Source organism: Corapipo altera, unplaced genomic scaffold (assembly GCF_003945725.1).
Source record: "Corapipo altera isolate COAL_440 unplaced genomic scaffold, ASM394572v1 119, whole genome shotgun sequence".
Classification (NCBI taxonomy): Eukaryota; Metazoa; Chordata; class Aves; order Passeriformes; family Pipridae; genus Corapipo; species Corapipo altera.
Window position 1 is genome coordinate 34,003 of NW_020884985.1, and position 17,589 is coordinate 51,591.

At 37.6% G+C, this 17,589-nt stretch overlaps 1 protein-coding gene across 8 annotated transcripts in view; it reads right to left on the minus strand.

Annotated features, from left to right (window-relative positions):
- Positions 1-249: 249 nt before the first annotated feature.
- The window catches only part of ZBTB41 (zinc finger and BTB domain containing 41), a 72,458-nt gene continuing 55,118 nt past the window's right edge, over positions 250-17,589 (minus strand). For 5 of the 8 annotated variants that reach the window (XM_027666052.1, XM_027666051.1, XM_027666053.1 and 2 more), the window contains 10 exons: positions 15,507-16,710; positions 14,130-14,337; positions 13,396-13,465; positions 10,879-11,026; positions 10,066-10,195; positions 9,607-9,702; positions 9,004-9,110; positions 7,443-7,548; positions 6,329-6,417; positions 250-5,571 (listed from right to left, as the gene is read on the minus strand). In XM_027666052.1, coding sequence (XP_027521853.1) covers positions 4,928-5,571; positions 6,329-6,417; positions 7,443-7,548; positions 9,004-9,110; positions 9,607-9,702; positions 10,066-10,195; positions 10,879-11,026; positions 13,396-13,465; positions 14,130-14,337; positions 15,507-16,629 — 2,721 coding nt within the window. In that variant the 5' untranslated portion in view covers positions 16,630-16,710 and the 3' untranslated portion in view covers positions 250-4,927. Of the gene's footprint in view, positions 5,572-6,328; positions 6,418-7,442; positions 7,549-9,003; positions 9,111-9,606; positions 9,703-10,065; positions 10,196-10,878; positions 11,027-13,395; positions 13,466-14,129; positions 14,338-15,506; positions 16,743-17,349; positions 17,426-17,589 lie in introns of those variants that run through there. The other 3 variants (XM_027666050.1, XM_027666049.1, XM_027666047.1) reach the window with 3 other exon arrangements.

The following is a 17,589-nucleotide window of genomic DNA, read 5'->3' on the forward strand; positions in this document are numbered from 1 at the left end:
GCGCGCCCCTTCAAACCCGCGGCTCCGCCAATCGCCGCGCCCGCCGCGCCCCGCCCCTCCGGCTTCTCCGCCAATCAGCGCCCGGTGCTTCATTTAAACGCCCGAGCTCGCGGCGCACGGCCCGTGAGGACTCGGTGGGGCTGCGAGATCACATAAGAAACAACGGGCTTTGGCGAAGCGCCATGCCCCGGAGATCTCTTCACATTAAAAAAACCCAAACCACCAACTAATAAATCAAGCAAAACCAAGTTGTCGGCTTTTTTTTTCCTAAATAAATTTAATTTACAAAATATTTTAAAATCAAAAGCAGAATGAGACGCACAAATTTGATCAAAACATCGCCTCATCTGTTTCTCTTTCATGAGCTTTAAAATTGAGAGGCATACAGAGTACTGTGTTTCCATGCTGTTTAAAAAGAGAAAAAGGGTGGGCAAAAATCAAAACTTATCGCAAGCAGCCCTGCAGTAAATCCTGTGAAGCACACAATGTTAAGACAAAAGAACTTTACTTTTCCATAGCAAACAAAATTACACATAGGACTGAGTACTTCTACATTTACAGTACACTTCCTAGCTTTTCCTTACAGTAAAGGATTTCCCCTAAAAAGACAACTTTAAAGACTCCCATCTAAAATACCAACCTGTACAGATCACATTTAAAACACATTATCTCATATACCAGTGACAAAATATTGAGTTCTTTTCACCTTATTCTTTCATATAAAAGGACCAACATTTAAACATGATCAAAATGGTTTTGGGGGGTTCAAAAAAATTTTGCCATTTTTAATTTAATCCATCAAATAATTTTAAACCAAAACATTTCTTACAAACCATGAAAAAGACCGTATATGGGCTTAAGCAAAATGACTGCCCCGTATTACATTCTGCCAGTGACATTCTTTAATGCACATGATGAAACGACCAAATCACTGAGACCGTATTGTAGAGAAAGATCCCACGTGACAGCAGTCACAAGGACCTACAGATAAATGCACTCTATTTCCCTTTAGCTTCAGGCATAGGGGGAATACACTCTGTATCAGGTAGGCATGTTATTTTCAATATTTCACATCTTTTATATTCTCAGGAAAAAACCCCATATTCATCTACAACAGCCTTCTCAGAATTCATTCATAATTCTACATTCATGAACTCCTATACAGGAATTATTTTAAATTTAAAAACTTGAGGGTTACTTATTTCATTTATTCCTTAGCAGTCCATAACACATTTCATGTTCAATCAAGCACATTGTGAGGCGACTCCTTGGAAGCATTCTTCAGTTCTGGATACTCTTTGACATTCATTACTAGGGAAAGGAGCTTAGCTCTTTGATGATATCAAATAAATCTTTTGTCATTATGGTCTGGCACAACCCATCTTTAAAAACAACTACCCAAATTACAGTCCAGACTAAAGTAGCACTATAGTTTTAAGGAAACCACAGCCTTACAGAAGATATATCATCACCATTACAATGACTGATGTTCAGCATGAAAAGAACCCATGAGAGACATACCTTTGTAAGAAAAGTGTCAGTGCTCAAATAAATAAACTGAACATAAAATCCACTAAAAGAATTAAAGGCAGTAACCCAGAAATTTGTATAGCAAAAAATACAGAATTCAATGTTTAAGCAGAATGAGTGCAACAAGTTCTCAGAACCACACACAGTTTGGAGTACCAACATGGACTCACTCTTCTTTCCAAAGATCAGCATGTGGTAAAGACCAACATTTTGCAATGTGCCACTAATCATCCTTTAGAAATATTTTTAAGAGACACCTCCTTCTTCCTTCTTTGGCAATAAATGCTCAACTGAGCCAATGACTGCCAGATAAAACAAAGCCTTTGTTGTAAATGCATCCTCCAGATCAACAGGACATGCATTCTCCCATGAGTACATATACATATTAAAATGGAGGTGTCAGACATTAAGGAGTTTTGACCCATGCAGCTGCAAGGTACAGATCTCTGCCCTTCAACTCAGTCCTCTGAAGAACTATCCTCCATCAAGCTGAAACAAGATACTTCCACCTACCAAATGAAGTACCAGCCCATGAAAATTTACTTTGCTTATATATGAATTTTAAATAGATGTAAAGCCATAAGAATTATAGCTCATGATATTAAATAAAAATAAAAACTATGTATCTAACAAATAAGCTTTCCTATTTTCTTTCAGTCAACTGGCAATGATCCAGCCTGACCAGCAGGTAAAAACACTAACTCCTAGGGTTATCTGCAAACAAAAGAACACCAAGAACTAGTAGGTCATTTTTTCCAGGAATGACTAGTAATTCTGGTCACCCAAACAAAGAGAGTGCTCGTTTTTCTGAAAAACGAGTCCTTTTATAGTCTGGTTCTTGTTGGGCACCCAAGAACATGACAAGCCCTTTGGAAGTTATTGACCTTAATGTTTTCTGAATAAACAACTGAACTAGAGAAAAAGCCATTATTCAGAATATATATAAAAGGCACAAATATGAAAGAATTTTTAAAAGGACATTATCAAGTAAACACGACCCAATTTCCATTTTCAGATTTTCCTGGAGTGCCTTCCAAACAGACTGGACTTTAAAAGAAACAATCAGTTACCGACTATTCTTAAGCCACTGTTTTGTCAAAATCCTACAATACTTTTTTCTACTGTAGGACAGAAAAGACAAGAAATTACAAAGAGTTAGATTTTTTAGTCTGAGCACTGCACTGACAGCATTGATGTTGGGTTATTTTTAACAGTACAATTACAAATGCATTAGAAACCATGTTCCATGTGCACATGCGAGAATATGAACACGATACACACATGTCGACTTGAAAACTTCACAGAAAACAGCCATTTTCAAGCCATGGAGTGTAAAGACGACAGAAACAGTTTTATTTTGAAAGAAGATGAAGGTGGAGTTAGAAAGCAGGAAGGGTAGTACTTGATAGCGTCCTTTCAGAAGGTGGCATTCAATGGCCTTGTTATTGCTGTGTATTTGCTAGTCGTCAGCTTCTTACCAGATATATTTACAGCATGTCAGTCTGAACATTCCCAGAGCACAGCTCTAAATTTTGCTTTAGAGATACAAAGACAGAACAGTTAAACATATATAGTCCTGTTTTAGAAACTAAACTTTTAAAGTTTAGGACTTCTATTGTGCTTCTTTGGCTAAGTCCTATTTAAATATTGATAACACTTACAATTCTATAACTCTGCCACTATTTAACAGCTCACAGAAATCTTTGGTGTGTTTAGGTTAAGAATCCATTAGGATACAAGCTTCAAAATATGAACATTCAGGCAGTTCTGGCCCCTCTCCTGCAAACTGCTCCATACTGAAGTAGATGAGGATTAACAGAATTTAACACCAAAGTATCTGAATATGATTTAAAATGATCCACACCACTTGAGAGTTTGTAGAACTGTGATGACAAGAGAGCTCTTCACCACAGCTCACTTATGTTCAGGTCACTGAATAAATTTAACACTTACAATCATACATAAAAGTCCAGTTTCCCATTTTAAAGGTTATTTGAGATAATAATTTATGACTAGGGAAAGCTGGGGGAAAATTTGAATCTTAATTCTCATCTTAATGAGAATCTGATGTAATTCTTGCGAGTAATTATGAAGTTACTTCAGATACTTTCTTTGGCATCATATTCACCAAAAAAACGCAGAACAATTATTTTTAAAGAAGGCTTAAAATAGAAAGCTTGATGAGGTTAAATTATACTAGATTTCATGGTAACACCAAACTTGTAGTTCAAAACGGTTCTTTTGGAAAAAACCCTTTATGTTTAGTAAATAAAAAGCTAAAAATAATTAGATATAAAATACTCTCAGGAGTTTGACTTTGGTTTTATAAACACAGTACAAGAAAGTGAGAAACAAAACAATTTAATTAGCAACTCACAAGATATTTATAATTACTGATTAATTGCTTTTTCTTAAAAAGAAATTGAGTACTGTTTTGGAACAGTCTTTAAATTTCTCCTCTATCAGATAACCTGAAAATGGGCATGTTAATGTGGGACTCTGGTATGACTTATGCTCTAACAAGGATGAACCACGTCAACCCTTCATGATTGTTCAGAGAGTAAAATGACCTTGCAAATACTTCCTTTTCTTTCAAAGTCAGAGTGTGGGGTACACTTTAGAAGACAAACAAGATTGAAAAAGCAAGAAAAAATGCATATAAAATTATATAGAACTAAGGGTAGAAAATTAGACAATATCATTGTCTAGATCTTCCCACATTATTCAATAGTAGAGATCAAGGAAGAACTAAGAGGCCAAATTTAGGCAGCCTAACTGTACTCAGGGAGTCATCAAACACCCTGTTTAGTGTCTTCATAAAATATCTCAGAATCCCTTTTCAGAAGAACCTAGTGCCAGTGTTCACTGGCTAGGCTTCAGAGTCCACGTGACTTTAAAACCCTCCAAAAATGCCTGAGGTTTCAAGTAAAACTATATATTAATTTCTGTGTGAAACATAATTCAAAGTTTCTGTTTTATAGCCCTGTCTGCCCTTACAAATTTTAATGAATTGGATATAGTCCTTATTCTTTCAGAATGCTTTCTATTACACTTAAAACATTAACTTAAAGTGAGATGCAGAAAGGCAATTTTTTTAAATTAATAGCCAGATATGTAATGACATTTTTCAGCCACTATCCTTAAAAGATATTTAAGAGCATTATTTTTAAAAGACCATCTATAAGATTCTTAAAAACTCTTAAAATCACAAGAAACACTCTTTCAGTATGCGTTAAAATGTGCCTAAATGTTCAAATATTATGTAAACAAATTGTTTCTCCAAAACTATGCAGAAGACTTATGAGTCCAAATAAAATATAAAATATAAATCTTCGTTGCCATATCAGCCTTCTGGTGGCCAATGACCTAGTAAATTAGGTGGAATGTTATGGTCTGATCACGAATGTTCACTGTTTGAAATATTCTGTACAGTAGGAGTTGTATCTAGCCCCAGTAAAGTTCCAAGATATGACTGGTCTCTGGGATCCAACATTTGCTCAGGCCTTACAGGATGAACAATATTTGCAGGTTGTGGAGTAAGAGTGTATTTCTCTAGAAATGCCAGATCTGTGGCTCGTTGATACTCTGCCTGCTCAGGCTGTGGAGGCAGGATGCTGTGTGACTGAGCAGGATGCTGCACCAGGTCAGCTTGTGGGTCAGACATCGGAACTGGTACCAGAGTCACAGGCACACACACTTCCGTGGATACATTCTGTAGCAAAGTTTTGGCTTCAGATTGATATGCTTTGGACTGCTCCACAAATTGTTTAGCCTCAGTGTGGTACACTTTGTCATCAGAGGTGTACTGCACTGGTAAAGAGACCAGCTTTTCCTCTGGAGAAGATGCCAGTGCCTCTTCTGCAGCCTTTGATCCATGAACATGATCAATATGATATTTCAGCTTGTCTTTTCGTTTAAATGTTGCATTGCAGTGTTGGCAATTAAAAGGTCGAGCATCTGAATGAATAACCATGTGTTTCGTTAATGTCTTCTTAATTCTAAAAGACTGATTACAGATTTGACATTTGTAGGGTTTCTCACCTGAAAAGACAGAGAAATAAAAATTAGTTATTCTGAGTAACACCAAATCACACATAAATATGCAAATACCTACGTGGATTATGGCATAGAGACCTAGTATAAAACAATTTTACTGAAAACAAAGAGTGTATATTTAGCATCAGTTTTGGAATCAGGGGAGCCATCAAAGTTTTTTTACAAGTTATACTGAGGTACTCTTCTCCTAACATACAGTTCTCTAAATACTTTGGATTTATGTTAGAATATAAACTAAAGAAAAAAGAACAGTCTTTAAACTGTTATGATACTGGTATTAAATGATCTCAGTTTGTATTTCTATATATTTCAAAAGGACAATGATTTTCCTAAACATAAGGCAGGAAAAACAAAGTAAAACAGAAAGGACATAAAGCTTTCCAAAGGGATTTCAAATCCTTGTTTAGATTACCACTTGAAACGTAGTAATCTCTGGACCACAGAAATATTTAGAAGATCTGGGTAAATTGTGCAAGAACACACACCAGTAAAATAAAGGAGAAGGTGTACAGAGTGTACTACAAACCTGTGGTGAGGATTATCAATATTTCAGCTGATACATTCAGAGAGTAGAATTTGGGAATGACCAACATAAGAGAATGAATAAAGTCTTGGTGCTTCCTCCTACTCTTGCCCTGAATGCTCAACAACCACAATGAATTAAATAATTGAATCAACACTGATGCATAAAAATACATTCCTACATGTGTTGTGGTTTAGTTGGAGTTTGTTTTATTTTTACCTGAATGTGTCCTAAAATGCATTTCCAAACTTGATTTCCCTTTAAAAACTTTCTTACATACTTCACACTGGTGAAATGTTGCTTTATATCTTTAAAGAAGAAAAGACATTTCATGTTAGATGCTTTTTTTTGTAACCAACTAACAATAAAGCTTGTGCACAGTCCTTTCTGAGATCTTTAACTGCAAAATAGCTAAATATCAAAGTTTCAAAATTTCCTCACTTATGTTTCTATTTCTTGGCATCTACATCCCAACAAGGTCAATCAGATATCTTTTAATATTCAGTCTTATTCTCTAGGGTGGCACTTCAGTATCTAAAGAGCAAAAGCCACTAGAACTTTTTTTCTGACTCCAAAAATACCCTTAAGTACCATTTTTGCTCAACATCCACAAGAAGCTTTTACTTTGGTAGGATTAGGCCGTAAATAAGGTTCTAGGAATGGCAGAATTTCTAGGTAGGCTACTGCCTACTGAGGAAAAAAAAGAAGAGAACAAGCAGACAACGTGTTATACTTTTAACACGGACACATCTACAATGGCTTCTCCACAACACTAATAAATACTAACAGTTAAAACACATAATTTGAAAAACAACCAGGTCTGTTTATTTCAAATCTCTGAAAGGCTTATATTGAGAGCTCAAGAACTTTAAAACCCTATTGCATTTTCAATTTACAGTCACAACTCAGGTTTCAAAATTTTTACCTACTTTCAGAGCCACTAATCTGCTGCCAGTTTCTAAAATACCTTAAGTGTGGCATAATTCTCACAGTGCTTACATGATGACTAATAATTCAGTTTTAACTAGGCTGCAGTGACAATATTACAGCAAACCATCAATTTAGAACAACACTGAGACAGATAATTGACAGATAAAAACTTGATCCTTTTTAATACTTTTATTTAGTTAATTATGCTACAAAGAAAATATCTTGCTTAAATTGTGAAGGTAATTTTCCAATATCCACTTCAAACTGTAATAATGATATCTCTACCACGACTAAGGTAACAGGCATGACAAACACACAGACTACTAGAATTCTGCTCAAACATCTCAACAAAATCACTTACAGTAGAGAAGTATTTATGCAGTTGTAAAAAACCCACACTTACTTCTGCCAAACTTTTTCTCCTAGATGAACACTTTTATAATGAACGGTAAGGTGATCTCTACGGCCAAAACATTTTCCACATTCCTCACACTGATGTGCTTTTTCACCTACAAGGGCAAAATTCAATAAATTTTGGGTTAATCTTTTGGAATTCATTGAATGTCTAAGAGCTATAATTATAAAATATACAAAAGATTTATGTTCCCAAAGTTCAACCAATCAAGCTCTTCCATAGCTTACCTGGAAAAGGATTCTCTGTCATCATAAAACAAAATTCAGGAAGTATGTTGGTTCTACCATGGTAAGGATTTTTACCACTTGTTATATATGACTAATAATTATCATATATGACCATTTGTCATTCCTAAAAAGAAATTCATGTTCAACTCAAGAGACACTTCCCCAAGCAGCCACTACATGAGAGGTACAAGTGAATGACTAGGAATGCACTCCCTTCGTTATGACCTGAAATGTGATAACTTCAATAATTCAGCTGTTTTAAAAGAGAAGCTTATTGAAACATACCAATGATTTTCAGCTACTGATTCTTGGAACTTAAAATTACACCACAGTATTTATCTTTTTAAATATCCTGATTTACATAGTTACCTTTTCCTTTTATGCTGCTGTTTAAAAGTATCCTGATTCTTTTGAGTCATCTTGAGATCTTCTACAAAGTGGCAGAATATTTCTTCTCATGTAAGTAGGAGGAGTGTGGACAGTCAAAGAATGTAACTTTCTAGAGGGGGAAAAGCAAATAGAGCAGAAAAGAGGATTTTTCTTTTTGATACTTGGAGTTTTCAAAGATTTCTTTATTTGATAGCAGACATGATTTCAAATACCAAAAAAGAAGCTGTCCTTCAAAAAAAAAGGCTTGGGAAGTTTAGACTCTGATCACTTTCATATTTTCATGCTGCCTCATAGTATTTTGCCTCCTAGAAGGCCATATTCCCTCTGGATCCTGTTCTGAAAAAGTCACTGGTGAATCTTTGCTCTTCCTATATATTTGATAACCTTTCTGCTCTCAGTGCAACAGACTTTTTTTTTTTCTTTCTCCTGATCATCCCCATCTGGCTGTTCTCAGGGCTGATTTCCTCAGTCTTCCTTCCTTCCCTCTGTCCCATAACAGAGACTTAGAAACCCCTCTGATGTTCTTACATTAAAGTGATCAGCGTACAAACTTTGACAGAGACTGTGACAGCTTCTTCTATATTGTGGTAACAATGTTTCACACAATTGCTATTAAAAAAAAGAAATCAGAACTCATCAAAAAATCCTCCTTTTTCACTATTGCTTTTTTATTTATTATTTTTAAAGCAATTCACTGTTACATGTTTTTGACTGTCCCTCGGCTTTCTATGTTAACATGGAGGAAATACTTGGCTTTTAAACCTTGAAAACTCATAAGATTAACCCTACTTAGTCGTCCTTAAAAATAGTGAGAGGAACTTTCATAAGGCCTAAACCAGTGCATGTACTGGAAACAAAATCCATAATTAATTTTTATTTGGTTTTATTTCAAAATAGTAATTTTGAAGACAATCTTCAAAGAAAATACCTACCTGAATGAATTTTTTTGTGTTTTGTCAGATGGTCATGCCGAATAAATGTTTTCCCACATTCTTCGCATTCATATCTCTTGTCGTCATGGTGGACTCTTAAATGAAGTCTGCATATTTATAGTCATAAACATAACCAAAAAAATGCAATTTTGTTAACATAATCTGTACTGCTAATGCAGTGCAAAATACCAGAAAAAGCTTCACATAAGTATCAGGAAATAACTTTCAGATGAGGAACACTTACACTGCTCTTAAAAAGCAAGAGAGAACAGAGCTGAACTCTCAGATGTGTCATTAATTTAGCAGGATACTTTAGTCCTCTGCTTACTTTCTCTTTGAATAGCAAAGATGCAAAAGTTTAAGTTGTGCAAGAAACTCAAGTTTGACACAAGATTTGTAGAAGACTGTGTTTAAGCCAGTAATGTATTAAAAATTAAATTACTTCTTACAGATTATGAATATATTTTCAATATTTACTAATGCTCTCAGAGTTCGAATGCACCAAAACACATACAGTACAAAAAATTTTATTGATAACATGAATGTATACATATCAGCAAATAAGCAAAACAGCTTCACAGCTTGTTTAATAAAAATCTGTACCTGTAAGAGCTTCCATGACGAAAACTCTGCCCACAAATACTGCAAAGATGAGGTTTCTCTCCACTGTGAATTCTCAGATGTTCTTTCAAAGTCGTTCTGTTCAACAGTAAAATTTAGGCAGTCAAATTTAATTTTAGGCAATGTCCCTCCCACATCTTTCCCAAAAAAATGCAAGATGTTTTTGCACAACACAGGAATTTTAAGCGAAGTGAATGAGAGGTAAGATTTTCTTAAAATAATTGCACCTCCAAACTAATCACCTACAGTTGTCACCCTCAATTTTAGAGGTGATCAGAAAATCACATGCTACCTTTGGCTCTGACACCACCTTTTAACACACTATCCCTCCGAAATGGTCCCATTTATGTCAAAAACTCAAAGCTAAAACATATTCAAAATCAAAGTACGCTAAATATTTCTCCGTTCTGCTAAAGTTCAAGTAGTCACTCAACTCCTTACCGTTCCCTGACAGATTTTCCACAGATGAAACATGTCCATTTCCTCTTTCCCCCATGAGTACATTCTATATGGCGTTTCAGATTTCCTGTATCATTAAACTGTCGGCCACAAATGTCACAGGGAAAAGGCCCTAGAATTAGACAGACACACATAGCAGTATTAACTGCCAGCTAAACTAAATAAGATGCACAATTTGGTTACTTGTGAAAACCCTGAAAACTTTACTAAGAAAAATTTCGTCTAACAAATTATTAAAGTTTAGTACAATCAGTATACTTTAATTAGACTTTGTGCTCAGATAAGTTATTTCTAATACCTGGTACTTTGACAAATTTCATTACTGTAAAGCAAAAATTTAGAATTAATAGCCTAAAGTAATTAAGCCCACTTAGACTGCTTGAAAAAACAAATTCCCATTACTATCAGCAATCTAGTTCCTACCCAGCAGAAATAATTCTTAGTAATAAAAAAGTCTTCAGAATACTTCAGGAGGAAAGGAAAAGGTCTATTGAAAACTTCAGAAAGAATCTGACTCCATAGCTAAGAACAAAACAGTTTTAAAACCAAAGTAACCTTAAGTCTTCTTCCTCAAAATTTTGACTTTTTAGGTACAACAGAATGATTCAGAAAGACCGCTGAACAGAAAAGTAAAACCCAACCAACAAAAAAACTCCCAAACAACTCTGCCACAAAACTGGAAGAGAGAACTGGAAAAGGAGGTGGGATGGAAACCAGACTGATCAGAACATACAATAGTGGGGGAAGGTTTTACTTTAAATCTATTGTTTACATGTCAGAAGGAGGTTTCTATACCGAGATGGAATTTTTCTTGATGTTTCAGTCTTGCAAACCGGGATTTAAAATGCTCTTCACAATAGGTACACTTGAAGGGTTTATCCTGAGAGTGAAGGATCATATGCTCTTCTAAATGAGGTCTTCGAGTGAAAGATTTCTTACAAATCTAAAATGATAATACACTTTGTCAAAGATACATCAATTATAACCAGATTTTTTTACCATTCATAAACTCTTAGCAGTTGATTTCATCTGCTCTCTGCACCAATGAAAGATTAAATATGTATTCTTTAAAATCTTACTTGTAAAGCCTTGCGGTCAACATCCAAAGCAATCTGTGTTCTACATAACCCATAGTGGACTGTACTATATAAATTAGGATGCAGATCTATGGCAGCCTAAATCAAACTACTGCCAACTCCTGCATGCAGTTACATGTTCCTCTCCCCTCCTTCTTTCTACTGATTCCAGCACTTAACAGACTCTTTTCCTAGGATGTTTCAATACAGCTCAGCAGAAAATAACCCAATGAAAAAAAAAAGGCAAATAGCTGTGACTTGCTTTCGGATGCTGAAATGGCTCAGTTGGACCGTGGTAAAAATTGTTGTAAGTATAAGCTACTGTAGAACTAGAACCATACCTGCTTCTTTATTTCCTCTGGGAAATTCTCTGATAGCAGGTATTAAAGAGAAAATGCCAATACCAACAAAGAAGTATAACTCAAATTATATTTTAGAACTACAGAACCTCCACAGGGTTAAAATTATGTGAGCTTCTCAGTACTGTTTTGAGATTAACCAAAACCCAAATTTACAAGAATTATTAGTAGTGATTGAAGTAAGTATGCAGTACAATTACAGATTTGAAGCCACAGCTCAAATTTAGGCATTTAAACCAGGTATTACAATTTATCATCAGGGTCCTATGCTTCAACATAAATCAACACAGCACTCACTAACTTCACTGTGAAACTCTTGACATTGTCTATAAGAGCTGAATTTAGTACTGCCCAAGTCCCATCCATTAAATCCTGCAATCATTTTCTCAGAGGACACCTAAATAAGGAAATCAAAAGCAACAGCTTTATTTGTTTAAAACTCATTAATGTAGAGTATAGGTGTAAGAAAATCCCATACCTGGCGAAAGTATAATAGCCTTCTTACTTTTCTTTACTATTAATACTCTATTGTTTCTGTTAATTTGCTCATATTCCTCAAGGATTAAAGTATGGTCACCAAATCCTGGTGTTCACACATGGACAACAGCATAAACCAACAACCTGAATGAATCCTGCAGCTTACACCTGTGGCACCTCAGCTCTCAGAACATACCACACAACCTGAAAACAAACTCACAGCACTGCACCCAAGGGTTCTGTTCAATCTCCAACTGCTATAAAAGCTAAAATTCTAACCCTGCTTTTAATTCAAGTGCATTTTCAAAGGACATGAGCTCTACAAGAGCAGCAGCTCACTTTTTTAATTTCTACTTAAAACTGTCAGGAAAAAAAAATAAACCCACAAACCATGAAGTGGAGTTTACCAAATCACTCATCCGGGAAGCATTCTTTCCCAGAAGCAACATCAAAAATGTCACATGATTGATTCACACTATTACAATGTTTCTCATCTACTAACAAACACAATCTGCAACGTGTTTGCACAATACAACTTCATCTGAAAGTTGGTCAACCACGCAATACCTCCAACCACAGCCCCACCATCAAGACACTGAACGCTACAAATTCCTACAGTTGGTATCTCCCAATCTCCTAGTACATGTTTGTAAGTGCAAGTTCCCAAACAAAGCAAGGTTAGTAATTACGTTAGGGCATCTAATATTACAGACATACAGGGGCACACAGCAGCTTGCATAAACAAAACAGCTGCCCTGAAAAACAAAAAGTAAATCAATTCCCTTAAAAAAAACCCCAAACAACTAAACCCCACATTTGAAACTTTAAAACATTCCTTGGCAGCATACAGATAGAGAATGGAAATTCTACAAACTCCTTTTTAGACTAGATGTAGTTTCACACATATAAACCTCTCCAGGGGAAAATCAAGCGCAGTATTCTATGACTAGACATAAATTTAGTACAAATTTACAACTCTGTTGACATGCATATGTAGCTAAATGAGAGAGTGTTTCGTATTTTCCTCACTACTGACAGAGCCTTCCTAGAACAGCATCCTTTATAGTCAGTGCTTGATGCACATAATTAACAGGAGAAAAACTATTCTGTTTTAAAAGTATTCATAACAATCATTTGCAAACTGATATATCTGAATAGCAGTAATAACTGATCACATTAAAAATACTGCCTCTATTTTAGAATTCAAATTTAACCACCTGACCAGAGGCTGTATATGCAGATAAAGCCCAGCCCAGTCCTTAAATCAGCACATAGAAGAAATTTATACCATCATTTGCAAAGCCTTCTGAGATTTCACAGAAACACATATCACATTTTCGCTTAAGTTCACAAAACACAGACCCTATATGAAACCAACAAAAGTACTGAAGATTACTTACATCACACTTCCAACCTTCACTCTTTGTCTTCTTGATAGAAAGAAATTCTTGTACATTCTCTGGATGAAACCTAGGAAAAAGAGAGAAGCTGAAGGTAGGAAGATCACACAAATACTAAATATCTATTTCTAAACTTCATATATCATGACAGTTTATTACCACACCTGCAGAACAGAATACTGAAACAATTCTAGTGCACAATTAACTGGAAAGCAGTGTTTACTATGGACTCCTGTAGAATCTCATATGACTCTTGACAAGACAGTTTCACTTATAATGCCTTATGTATATTTATAAAGACAGAAATAAAAAACTAGTATGTAAATAATACCTTAAAATTAGGCCTGTCATAAACGAATTATTCACCTAAAAGAATCTGCGTGGAAATGGTTTAGCCCCCTACATCAATCAACAGTAAAGCATTCACATCTAAAACCAAAGAAGATATTTTATTCTGCCTCTAAATTAAAAGCAGTACAGGCAATTATTAAGACTGATGTGTTCTGACTGTGCTAATTAACCTGAAAGATTCTAAAATTTATAATAAAAAACCTATAGCAGAACTCTCACAAAAACTTAGGGCAGATTAGGTGATACTGCTAATCCTCATGCTCTCTGAAAAGACACATATTTGAAAAAAATGCTTATAAAAACAATGCAGAATATACTGTGTGCATATATACATTTATCTCCACTTTTAAAATGAAATGTCAGGTACATCTGCTCATACTTGCCTCCTCACGTGTTTTGCTAAAGTCTTTTTGCTTGCATGCAGCTTATTGCAGTAGGGACATTTGTGTTCCTTCTTATGAAAGTCGGTATCACTGGAGTGTTTCTTCCTGTGCACAGTCAGGTTGGACTTGGTTGAGTAGCGCTGGTGACATATATCACATTCAAAAGGCTTCTCCCCTGTGTGCACACGGGTATGGCTCTCATATTTGCCTGTACAACAACAAAAAAAATCTGTTAGCATGGAACTGTAACAGGCATCACCTACCATATACACGTTTGGGGTTTGTTCAACCCAAAATGCAGTCAAGCTCTAAGTATCCTCCACAGGCATCTAAGGATTTCTACTGGTTTTCACCAGTAGTAAAACTGTATTTGATCCAAGGTTCTTCCATACACTTCCACATAGTGTTAAATCTGTGTGAGGGTTACAAGTCACTCTTGTTCAATCCCACAGCACAGTTTGTTCTGAAGTACTGGAAGTTATACTACTATTCTTCCATTACACTGATGGTGAAGTACCTTTGCAGAATGGGGAACAGCCTTGTAACAAGCTGGTACTTCTAAGGTACTTTCAAATAGCAAAACACTGAATGAATGATACACACCCTTGCACATTACCTGTATTTGGGACCCAACATACTACCATAAAAAGAATACTACTCTCTCATTTCTTTCACACCATTTGTATTCCCTCTCCTGGTTGCCGGTTTTTTCCTGAGGACAGAATTCTGTCCTACCCTGCAGATCCACCAACCTCAAGTCAAGCAGTAGGCTCTCTGCTTTGTAGTAGATTTTATTTTTATCTCTGCAGAACATCCATGTATTCTTTAGCATATTACTATAAATTTATGAGCTTCTGTAGCTCATAAATTTAACATACAAGTCAATTGTCTAGTGTAATACAAGCTTAGAAAGAAATACTCTATGTATCACTTCTTTTAATGCATGGTCTCATGTAATCTTTGAACACAGAACTAGGATTCTGAGTTATGAACGTGCAGAGAAAAGGACTTCCACTGTGTGCAAAACCAAAACATGCCATTACAAACCTAAACACTCACAAGCTATTTATTTCTGCACAGTAGTTGTACTTTTACACCCCTTGCTAGCAACCAGAATCCAGAGCAGAGTAAGAGAAATAAATGTAGTGTTTGCAGATTTTTCAAATAATGCACTCAGATCATTTATTGAAACTGTTTAGCACCACAAACACAACAACTTAATACACACAGCAAAATCAGCAGCACACTGGATCAGTGGGACGATTCAGAAATTCTGATCTTCATTCTCTAGGACCAAGAAAAAGCTCGGTTTATTTCCCACACAAACAGCACTACCATATGGTAAACAGGAACGAGATCAACCTAACTTGCTCTTACCTATTCGATCAAATTTTTTGTCACACTTGGGACACTGCAGTAGTTTTTTGCTACTGCTTTGAATGATGACTGGAGCTAAGCCTTCAGGAATATTCCCCACTGAATCAACTGCCTCAGAACCCTCTTCAGTATCATTCTGTTCCTTTTCACTTTGTTCTTCAAATTCCGAATCTTCAGCTGACATTTCCTCTTCCTGTCCCTCTTCATCCACATTGCACTCACTTTCACTGTCTTCAAATTCACTTCTCTCAGATATCTCCTTGTCAGAACTGACTTTTTCCAAATTGCTGTCAGAGGCATCAGCACTTTCATTGTCACTGATATCAAATTTAGCTGGACATTTACGGCTTCTCGTAGAGCGTCTATTGGAAAAGCTGGCCTTCTCAACCATTTTTAACCCATGTTTTCTTTCCAGTGAAAGGGATCGGTGGGCTTTAGCCAAATGATTTTCTAAGGACTTCTTATAACAGAAACTTCGACCACAAAAAGTGCACTGATGGCTATTTAACAGTTTACCTGTCAGTTCACTCAGTGTTTCTACTGGTGTAGGTGCATCAGTTACCACGTCAGTCTGTACATTGGAAACACTTTCGTTATTTAGTAACTTCACTGCGTCTATGATATCTAAAAATTTTGCTGCTTCCAGCACTAATGGAATTTCATTTTTATACACAAAAAACTCAGAGGTGTAGAGAAACTCAAGCAAATGCTGAAACACAGAATGAGTTACATGATCTAATGTGACAACATCAGTGCTTGGATTTTTGCTCAAACAAGCATGAAAATAACTACTCCCAACAGCCACAACAACTTTGTGAGCGCTAAATTCTTTTCCTTCTACAATTATGAGTAAATCACAAAATGATGGATGTTTCTGTCTATCATCATTTAAGTATTTCAGTAGATTTTTGTTATATTGCAATGAACTCAGGAGCTTCCTTTGCTCTGGTGATGGTGAAAGTTCTTGGGAAGATTCAATCTGATCTGCAGGAGCTATTTCTGCAGACTTTGAGACAATTTCTTGCGCACAGTCCACTACAAGAATCTGCTCTGAAGTATCTTTCTCATGGCCAAGATGAACTTTTTCGTTTAGACTTGCAGCGAGCCGTCTCCTTTTCTTCATTGCAAAAGTGCAGCTTCAAGATCAGGAGCTTCATAGGTGATCACCAAAGAATTCCCGTGAAGACTTGGTTCTGCTCCGCACCTTAAGAAAACATGCAACAGTAATTTCATACTCTGCAAAAGAATTATGATAGAAATTAGCACGTAAGCGTTACTTCCTTATTAATGCTTTCTGTATTTCAGTCTTAGTTTTATCTATCCCGCATAACTTAGGCTTTTGTTAAATCACTAAGATGTATTCCCTTTGCGTCCCAGACCATGGCATTACCCACTCGCAGCCAGCGAGCCAACACTGCCTATTATTAGCTCTAAGGCGGCGGCTAGGGCTGGCTTCGCTCGGCCGCCAGACGCATTTAGCCCCTGCAACGCTCCGGGGCGGGCGTGCACTGTTGTTATTATTACACCGAGGCGCACTCGCTCTCCGCTTAACCCCGACAGGCCAAAGCCGCCCCAGCTGCTCCTCGGGCCGGCCCGGACCCGCCCGGCGCCTGCGGGGCTCTCTGTCCCCTCCGAGTGTCCCCCGCGGCCGCGCTCCCAGCCCGGGGCCGCCGCCTTTGTCCCCGCGCCCAGGGCAGGGCCGGGCAGGGCCGGCCCGAGGGGACGGGCAGCACCGACCGCGGGGGCGCAGAGGGCGCGCCGCGCCCGCGGCGCTGAAAATGGCTGCGCCCACCCCCCCCGTCCCGTCCCCCCCGGCGCTACCCCGCGGCCTCTCCTCACGCACCTGCGGGCTCCGGGCTCCCCCCGGGGCCGCTCGGCCGCCCAACGCCGACTGCCCCCGGTCCCGCACCGCGCCCGCCGCTTCCGGGCCCCGCCGCCCGCGTCAGCGGGTCACGGCGGCGCTTCCGAGCCCCGGAGCGGGAACCGCAGCGCGGCTGCGCGGGCGGGGCCGCGGCCGCCTCAGCGCCAGGGCCGGGCGGCGGGACGGGGAGCAGGCACAGGGCGGAGAGCGCAGGGCAGAGAG